A 10,427-nucleotide genomic window follows, 5' to 3' on the forward strand; every position below is an offset into this window, starting at 1 on the left:
CTCGCCTGGCCACATTGCGGTCGTGTTCCGCTGCACAAACTGAGCGGGCGTCCTGGACGCAATGAGGAATAACTCAAACCTCACTTCCAGTTCCACACTGCACTTCACCAGCACAAAAAAAACTCAGACATGGATGACCCACTCACAAAATGGCTCCACTTTCACACTGACATCAACAACACGTCGGGAACGGTAAGCGCATACAATTCATCTATGTTTCATTTTCCATGCCTGCTTTGCACGCGAATTATTTTGAATTCCAATTAGGAGTGTGTTTGAGGAGCTTTTTCGTTATTGTTCGTTCCTTGGACACTTTGGGAAGCATTAGAAACGCTATAGGGCCTATTATTTTTTCTCAGATTTAACCCCCCCCTCCCCACAATTATAGGCTCATTAGCCTAGGCCTAAATAATTATGTGGCTATTGGTTAAAACGGATTGTTTTGGCCTATTTTAATCTGTATGGATATAAATATTTATTGTCATTGTCTCATTGACATTGGTAGGTTGTATTATTAGCCTACAGTTAAAAAAGATTGCCTTGTGGTTTCTTCGTTGTTCTGAGTTATGGTAGGCTACACACTTCAATACTACAGCGTCTAGGCCTATACCGTAAAACAAGAAAGGGAACGAAAAATACATCCAAAATTCTTACAAAAGCTCAGTTATGCCAACCTTTGTTCCAAATGTCTGTACTGGATCTTAGGCTATTGCTTAAACTGTGGGAGAGAGGAAAAAAAAACATTATAGGGTCGTTATAAAGGCATTTGGATTAGGGATTTTTAAGAATCCTATTCACTTATTCTCTTGTTAATAATACATTAATTAATACATTAAATTAGATAGGCCTATAATAATATATCATTTCAAGTGGCCTTTCTTGCAACAACAAAATAAAAACGTTAGAGGATTTGAATAAAAAGTAATGTTTGAAAACGTCAACACCAATTTCAATTTCAAATGCCACATTGAATGCTTGCCCCATAGGCCTTGGTCAGGTTGTAATGTACGAGTAAAAGCACAGTTGTTTGAGGGGGAAAGGACTTCAAAGAACAACACGAACGAATGACCATCAAAAGCAGTTAATTCAATACTATTTTTGACTGACCTCTCATAATGTGCTGTTCATATTCTTTGTAGGCCTGTTCGTTATTCGCGTTGAATGTATTTCTTCTTCTTTCAAACATATTCAATGTGGTGCACTCAAAGATGTCCATAGCTATTCGGAGAATTTCAAGAAGTAGAACTAGCCTATTTTTTCATAATAGACAACCCTTCGGTGAGCCTTCTAGGATTTATTTAGGGGCTAATCCAAAATGTGGAAAATAAGTATCTCGACCATATCCTACAAAATGACATGGAAACGTGTTGGTGATGATTATTTGGGACATTGATGACGAGATGCACCACCCGTTTTGAATCAAAAACAAGTAACAATTTGATGTGCAGATGCCTGCATTTTAGGGGTTATTTTCTTGCTTATTTCTAGACTAAACGAAATCAACATATTCTCTCTTTAAAATGTGGGGCTTTATACACACGACCCTTCACAGCATAATAACAGATTTATAATGATGGAGTCATGGAGTGATGAAATGACGGGGGAAAGTCTAGAATCTGAATCTGACTTGAAGAATCAAACACGTTTTTTTATAGATCAGTCTTATTTTAGGTTATCGCATGCATCTATTTACGAAATATTTTTCTGCCCCATAGTGTGGTGTTTTCGACAGCTGATTAATGGAAAGGCAGGGCATAACTACAACGTGATGAAATTATGGAAAAAATTAAGCCGGAGCTTTGTCCTGGAAGTCCCGGTGCCAAATCGTGCAGCCCACTGAAGCAGGATTCCATCATCAGGGGGAATGGATGCAAAGACCCGGAGGACTCGAAGGAGGAGAACTTCCCAGGGGAGGGGGTTAAAACAGATGACGCGCCTCTGCGGGACCCGCGCAACCGGACCATCATCCTCAACGGCGTTGCCAAGGAAACCGCGTACGACGCTCTTGACCTGAAAGGGGAAGTACCCGTAATCGAGCTTTCGAGGAGAGACGATATAAAGGCGGGACAGCAGAGAACGGACAGTCTCACGGTACCGATCACGGAGCTTCGCAGACCACCCGTGCCGTTGCCTCTGCCGCACCGAGACGCACTGAACGACGCCCGAATGGTTCAGCTGAGCCCAAACGCGTTCCCTCTCCCAGCGCGAGCAATGCTCTACAACCTGGCGCCACCTCTCTCCGCAATCAACAGGTAAAATATAATAAAACATCAAATAGCCTTTATGCATTTGAAACAAATGTTATGTTTTCCTGATAGGTTTATTTCACCCTAAAGAATATAGTCTATAAGCCTATGTTATTCACCGTCATATGTAGCCTACAGTATTAGGCCTACCGATAGGCATACATCAACACGTGTTTATAGTCTACCTAAAAATTAAAATAAATGAGAAACTTGTTATCTAGGCTATTGGCTTAATCTACCTTCACAAGGGTATCTGTCAGTGCCTTTACTTCTAAGTTACCTGTGTTGATTAATTGCAGTCTTTTCCTCAACTCATTTGAATGTGGAGGATTTCAGGTTAGTCTACTGCCTATACTCACACATAGATGATGTGTTTTGGTTGTGAGTAGGGACACTGAGACCATCTGTGGTCCTCTGTAGCTCAGTTGGTAGAGCATGGTGCTTGCTATGGCAGAATAGTGGGTTTGATTTCCGTGACCATCCATCCTGAAAATGTATGCATGCATGACTTAAAGTCGTTTTTCTAAAATCCTCTGCTCAATGGCATATATTATAGAGGCTATAATTAGGCTATCAATTTAATGAAATAGTTAGGTATTGCTTCATACCTCATATTGGTGAGCTGTTATAGCCTATATGTGCCTGTGTGTCAATTGTGTGTGTCTATGGTCACCTGTGCCTCATATATTTTCTCTGTCACTAGCCTTGGAGGAGAGTCGGAACAATACTGCATGTACCCCAGCAACAGGGTAAAGCACCGCCCAGCGCCTTACGAGGTTGAGTTTGACGAGGGTAGGCGCATTTTTAGATCTTTCTAAGTATGGTAAGACGCAACTCTGCTGTGTCCTCCTGCTGCTTGCAGTCTTCTCCTCATCCCAACGTCATCCCATTCCATTTATCCCCTGGCATGGCTGTAACAGGGGCAGGTATTTAATAAAATAGTCTACTGACCACCAACTTCTCTAGAGAACTCCTAACTAAACCTAATCTTCTGAAATGGTCAAATATACATCTGATGTCTATGGTTTTAGCTTCTTAGAAACATAATATACTGCATCTCATTTTCTCTATCCCCCACTCACAGTCAAATGCAGTTGTAGAATAAAGGGAGGGTGGAGGGAGTTAGGTGCTGCCATGCCAAGGCTTTGCTGCATAGTAAACTGGAGGATTAAGGGAGGCTGGGTGTGTTCCAAGAGAATGGCATGCACCAATGGGATATTCTATTTCTCAAATGCATCCCACAGTTTCTGGCGTGAGCTGCCGATATTGTTAATCGGCTTCATGTACCAATATCTAAAAAACAACTTTGGAAAATACACTACATGACAAAAAGAATGTTCATCGAACATCTCAATCCAAAATCATGGGCATTAATATGGAGATGGTCCCCCCTTTGCTGCTATAACAGCCTCCACTCTTCTGGGAAGGCTTTCCACTAGATCAGGGCTGCCCAACCCTTTTCCTGGAGATCTACCGTCCTGTGGGTTTTCAGTCCAAACCTAAATGAACACATCTGAATCTTCTAATTAGCTGCTCAACAAGACTTTAACTAGCTGAATCAGATATGCTTAATTAGGGTTGGACTGAAAACCTACAGGACAGGAGATCTCCAAGAAGAGGGTTGGGCAGCCCTGCGCTAGATGTTGGAACATTGCTGCCGGGACTTGCTTTCAGCCACAAGAGCATTAGTGAGGTCGGGCACTGATGTTGGGTGATTAGACCTGGCTCGCAGTCGGCGTTCTAATTCATTCCAAAGGTGGGGTTGAGGTCAGGGCTCTGTGCAGGCCAGTCAAGTTCTTTCACACCGATCTCAACAAACCATTTTGTGTATGGACAAACCCAGATTTGTCCTTCGGACTGCCAGATGGTGGAAGCGTCATACATCCCTCCAGAGAACGCGTTTCCACTGCTCCGGTGATCTTAGGCTTGTGTGTGGCTGTTCAAAATATATGTCATATTTGAGATTATTCAAAGTAGCTCCCTTTGCCTTGATGACAACTTCGCACACTTTTGGCATTCTCTCAACCAGCTTCATCTGGAATGCTTTTCCAACAGTCTTGAAGGAGTTCCCACATTTGCTGAGCACTTGTTGGCTGCTTTTCCTTCACTCTGCAGTCCAACTCATCCCAAACCATCTCAAAGTGTGTCCCAGTAAGAGCAAACCAGATGGGATGACGTATCACTGCAGAATGCTGTGGTAGCCAAGCTGGTTAAGTGTGCCTTGAATTCTGAATAAATCACTGATAGTGTCACCAGAAAAGCTCTACTACACCATCACACCTCCTCCTCCATGCTTCACGGTAGGAGCCACACATGAGGGATCCATTCACCTACCCTGTGTCTCACAAAAACACAGCGGTTGGAACCAAAAATCTCAAATATGGACTCATCAGACCAAAGGACAGATTTTCACCGGTCTAATGTCCATTGCTCGTGTTTCTTGGCCCAAGCAAGTCCCTTCTTCTTATTGGTGTCCTTTAGTAGCAGTATCTTTGCAGCAATCGACCATGAAGGCCTGATTCGCGCAGTCTCTCCTATCAAGTTGATGTTGAGACGTGTCTGTTACTTGAATTCTGTGAAGCATTTATTTTTGGCTGCAATTTAGGCTGTGAGGCTGGTAACTCTAATGAACCTAGCATCTGAAGATGAGGTAACTCTGGGTCTTCTTTTCCTGTGAAGTTCCTCATGAGAGCCAGTTTCATCATAGCGCTTGATGGGTTTTGCGACTGCACTTGAAGGAACTTTTAAAGTTCTTGACATTTTCCAGATTTACTGACCTTCATTAAAGTAATGATGGAGTGTCATTTCTCTTTGTTTATTTGAGCTGTACTTGCCATAATATGGACTTGGTCTTTTACCAAATAGGGCTATCTTCTGTATACCACCCCTACCTTGTCACAACACAACTGATTGTCTCGAATGCATTAAGAAGGATATAAATTCCACAAATGACCTTTCAACAAGGCACACCTGTTAATTGAAATGCATTCCAGGTGACTACCTCATGAAGCTGGTTGAGAGAAAGACAATAATGTGCAAATATGTCATCAAGGCAAAGGTTGGCTACTTTGAAGAATCTCAAATATAAAATATATTTAGATTTGTTTAACACTTTTGGTTACTACATGATTCCAGATGGCTGAGATCCCGCTAACGGGATCGATATGACAACAGCCAGTGAAAGTGCAGGGCGCCAAATTCAAACAACAGAAATCTCATAAATGAAATTCCTCAAACATACATGTATTTCACACCATTTTAAAGATACACTTGTTGTTAATCCCACCACAGTGTCCAATTTCAAATAGGCTTTACGGCAAAAGCACCACAAACGATTATGTTAGGTGAGTGCCTATTGACAGAAAAACACAGCCATTTTTCCATCCACAGAGAGGAGTCACAAAAAGCAGAAATAGAGATAAATTAATCACTAACCTTTGATGATCTTCATCAGATGACACTCATAGGACTTCATGTTACACAATACATGTATGTTTTGTTCAATAAAATTCATATTTATATCAAAAAATCTCAGTATACATTGGCGCGTTATGTTCAGTAGTTCTGAAAACATCCGCTGATTTTGCAGAGAGCCACATCAATTTACAGAACTACTCATCATAAATGTTGATGAAAATACAAGTGTTATACATGGAACTTTAGGTAAACTTCTCCTTAATGCAACCAGTGTGTCAGATTTGAAAAAAGCTTTACCGAAAAAGCTAACCATGCAATAATCAGAGTACAGCGCTCAGAGACCAAAACAAACCATGTTGTGTAGTCAACAGAAGTCAGAAATAGCATTATAAATATTAACTTACCTTTGATGATCTTCATCAGAATGCACTCCCAGGAATCCCAGTTACACAATAAATGTTTGATTTATTCGATAAAGTTCATCATTCATGTCCAAATACCTCCTTTTGTTAGCGTGTTTGGTTTGAAGTCCCATTAGTGTTATCTGATGAAGATCATCAAAGGTTAGTGATTCATTTTATCTCTAGTTGTGATTTTTGTGACTCCTCTCTTTGGCTGGAAAAATGGCTGTGTTTTTCTGTGAGTTGGTGGTGACCTAACATAATCGTTTGTGGTGCTTTCGCTGTTATGCATTTTTTAAATCAGACACTGTGGCTGGATTAACGAGAATTGTATCTTTAAAATGGTGTAAAATACTTGTATGCTTGAGGAATTGTAATTATGAGATTTTTGTTGTTTTGAATTTGGCGCCCTGCACTTTCACTGGCTGTTGGCGATCCCAGAGAGGTTTTAACACATTCTCATCACTTATCGTTTTTAATTTACCTCGTGAGGAGGAAAACTTACATCTGAAGTGTCCACTTCTGTGGAGGAGTTAAGAGAATAAGCAAGCCTGACTTTAACAATGAAATTGACATGATAAAACATTTGGACTGACTGAGTCTTACTTTTCATTTGTGCATCTCCCTTCCTACATCCTGTATCTCTCCCGTTACTCCTGATCACCTTCTCCTCCCCTTCTCTTCTCCTCCTCCTTTCTCCTCCTCCTTTCTCCTCCTCCTCCTCCTAATCCTTCTCCTCCTCCTCCTTCACCTCTCCTCCTCCTCCTTCTCCACTCCCCTTCTCCTCCTATTCCTCCTCCCATTCCTCCCCTTCTCCTCTCCTCCTCCCCCATCCTCCTCTCCTCCTCCTCTCCTCTGCCAGCTGGCCAGCCAAAGATTGTACGGCGGATCTTCACCAACAGCCGGGAGCGCTGGCGGCAGCAGAACGTCAACGGAGCATTCTCAGAGCTTCGGAAGCTCATCCCCACCCACCCACCGGACAAGAAGCTGAGCAAGAATGAGATACTGCGTCTGGCCATGAAGTATATCAGCTTCCTGTCCAACCTGCTGGATGACCAGGACGGAGGGGGCACAGTGGCCGTGGGCGACGAGACAGGGCTTCTGGTGGGGGGCCGTGAGGGTCAACCCCAGGGGCCCCGTCAGGACGTGGTGGGACTGGCCACGGAGGACGACCTGCTCCTCCAGGGCACGTTGTCGCCTGGGTCCAGCTGCGGGAGTCTGCCAGATGGGGACGGCAGCCCCGAGAGCTTCACCGAGGACCGGGACTCACCCACAGGCCAGAGGACTGTGCCCGCCCCGCGCGGTAGGGAACTGCGACGCAACGTGCGTCCACAAGACAGTGGCAGTCAGCGATGATGGTGATGATAATATTGGTGGTGACAGTTATAACAATGTTGGTGACGGAGTTGACGATGATGGAGTTGATGATGACGGAGTTGATGGTGGACCACAGGAAAACACATGGATTGACTTTTTTCCCTGAAAGAGGGATGACTTAAATATGGATGACAAGGGTCCTAGCATCTCTGAGATTCATCAAAAGAGCAGTGCTTTAGGTTCTGGAAGCATGCTGATGACAGAATTTCACTTCGTCAGGATTCTAATCAGCTCATTCTGAATCCAATGGCAGCTTGCTTGGTATGGTCCTTATTTGGTCAATTGGTTGACAAAACGAAAGACTTGTAAATTCTGCATGCTTTTAATGCTGTCTATGACCTGGATTGAGGAACACCTCATATTTCCTGAGTTGTGAATGTTCAAATACAGTGTGCTTCTGTTACATTATCATGTCATGAGAAGTATACATCCTATGTCATCATCATAGAAGTCACTCATGCCATGGTACCATGAGGCGACGCAATGGAGGTTACACCAGGAAATGGCAATGGGATGTTCTCACCTTGGGTTAGGATCCAACTTTGCCAGTTGTCAATGAGGGCATTCTAACTCTTCTGAACAGTCAAGTTTACGACAACAACATGACAACAGCATAGCTGTTTCACTGATAGCAATGGCTTGATGTCAAATCCTCACAATAAAATACACACTTAAACAAGCATTAAAGACAATTATTTGCTTGAGAATGTGTTATCTTAAGGTTTTAGCACTCACAACACATTGTCAAACATGCACATATATCATTACCTACCAAAATATTTTTACAGTGGTTCATGTCAAGTGATGTGATTAGGCAGTTTTATATATTTTAACTGGGTTTTCAGGAATTAAAAACATTTTTTTAGATTCTGCTCAGTGCTCCTGATTACATTCATTCAACAGTGGACAAACAACATGTTCTCTAGAACATGTATGACAAACACATATAATGATATAAATGTGGTACCTTATTTGTATACTTTTTTGTCAAACATTACTGATTAGCATTAAGTAAAACACCCCTGAGTAACATGGCAACTGACCGTGAACCGTTTGCACACACACAAACACACACACACACATATCAAGTACAATCTGATTTCTGAGACACACTGCCATAGCATGTAGATGATGGACTTATGTGCAGCAAGGTAACTAGCAACTACAGATACCAGTGGATAATAAATGACAATTTCTCCTGTCAAGAGGTACAAATAGTATTTCCGTAACTGAGGTCCAATGAAATCGTATGATGACTCACCCAATCATTTTGTATATTATACATTTCTATTTCAATCTTGTTTTCAACGTAATGCAGTTGTGATTTGGTATGGTACACTTAGTATATCACCTTCTTAATATGCCCTCCTTTTCTCTGTTGGGATTAGCAACGACATCAGCGGTTTTATGTCAGTAAACAGTGAGGCGCACATCCCTGTTGTTTGGTTATTTGATTGCTGCTTTTTCAGCAGACATTTAGTAGCCTATCTTGGTACCTTTGGTTACTATTTTATGAACTACAGTAAAGCAAAGGGACATTGTTGTTTTTAGTAAAAAAGCATGTTTGTTGTATGATAAATATATCTATGACTATATGCAATGACTTTTATATCAAATGCTGAATAAAATGAACACACAAAAACGCAAAATACTGCCATACAAAATACTCCTTATGTGTTTTGTAAACCATGACAATTGTGGGTTATAAACTAGACCATTTTTTCAATCATATTTATAACACAGATTTGTACATTTTTGTTATGCATTTTTCTTTATTCACTTATTTCGCAGGAATCATTACCCATATAGAATTAAGACTATGGAACTAATATGTTAGGACTATTTGACAACAACTTGTTCTTACATTTTAAAGCTGAATTAATCTCAAATGGACCAATCTCTCCCTGTAACACATCCTACTGCCTAGCAATGTGAAGTAAATCCATAACCCCCCACAAGGCATGAAAAACACTCCCACTCCAGTCTGGAATCCTCACTTCCTCTAAGCAAGTGACAACTTCCTGCAAAGGTCAGCATGGCTCAGTGACCTTCAGGATATCCTGCCATTGTGAAAGTGGTTCACAGTATTTAGATTCTCCACACTCGCAGACTGTCTGAGGCATTACCAAACAATCACAACCAACATGGAGAGTTATTCATTGATGATGCGACACAAAACCAAAAAGTAAACCACAGACAAAGTAATAATGCATAAACGCTACATATAATGCATAATCGCTGTATCAATCATTTTACTTAACGATAATATTGCAGTAAAAATATGTTTCTGTTTTTGTATGAATTATTGTGATATTTGCTCCACTTGCACACGTCACAAAAACAAAGTGCAGTGTTTCTAGGAAAGGGGAGACAACCAGGTGTTTTAGGACCTCTCCAGTATTCCGCGGCTATGACTGGACTGTGACCTCCATAACTATCTCTGTGACTGGACTGTGACCTCCATAACTATCTCTGTGACTGGACTGTGACCTCCATAACTATTTATGTGACTGGACTGTGACCTCCATAACTATCTCTGTGACTGGACTGTGACCTCTATAACTATCTCTGTGACTGGACTGTGACCTCCATAACTAGCTCTGTGACTGGACTGTGACCTCCATAACTATCTATGTGACTGGACTGTGACCTCCATAACTATCTCTGTGACTGGACTGTGACCTCTATAACTATCTCTGTGACTGGACTGTGACCTCCATAACTAGCTCTGTGACTGGACTGTGACCTCCATAACTATCTCTGTGACTGGACTGTGACCTCCATAACTATCTATGTGACTGGACTGTGACCTCCATAACTAGCTCTGTGACTGGACTGTGACCTCCATAACTAGCTCTGTGACTGGACTGCCTAACATACATTTACCTGCAAACTGGAGACTATAGTCATACTGTCCATCTAAAAAGAGTGTATGAGAGAGAGAGAGCGAGAGAGAGAGAAAGAGTGACAAAAAGACAGGGTAAGT

General features: G+C 41.9%; 1 protein-coding gene across 1 annotated transcript; it reads left to right on the plus strand.

Moving 5' to 3' along the window:
• Positions 1-4: 4 nt before the first annotated feature.
• LOC110508870 (T-cell acute lymphocytic leukemia protein 1) lies at positions 5-9,090 on the plus strand. Its single transcript, XM_021589740.2, has 4 exons — positions 5-192; positions 1,716-2,252; positions 2,950-3,038; positions 6,927-9,090. The coding sequence occupies exons 2-4, from the start codon at positions 1,777-1,779 to the stop codon at positions 7,418-7,420; spliced, it is 1,059 nt and encodes a 352-aa protein (XP_021445415.2). The 5' UTR covers positions 5-192; positions 1,716-1,776; the 3' UTR covers positions 7,421-9,090.
• Positions 9,091-10,427: the final 1,337 nt, after the last annotated feature.

Source organism: Oncorhynchus mykiss, chromosome 28 (assembly GCF_013265735.2).
Source record: "Oncorhynchus mykiss isolate Arlee chromosome 28, USDA_OmykA_1.1, whole genome shotgun sequence".
Taxonomy (NCBI): Eukaryota; Metazoa; Chordata; class Actinopteri; order Salmoniformes; family Salmonidae; genus Oncorhynchus; species Oncorhynchus mykiss.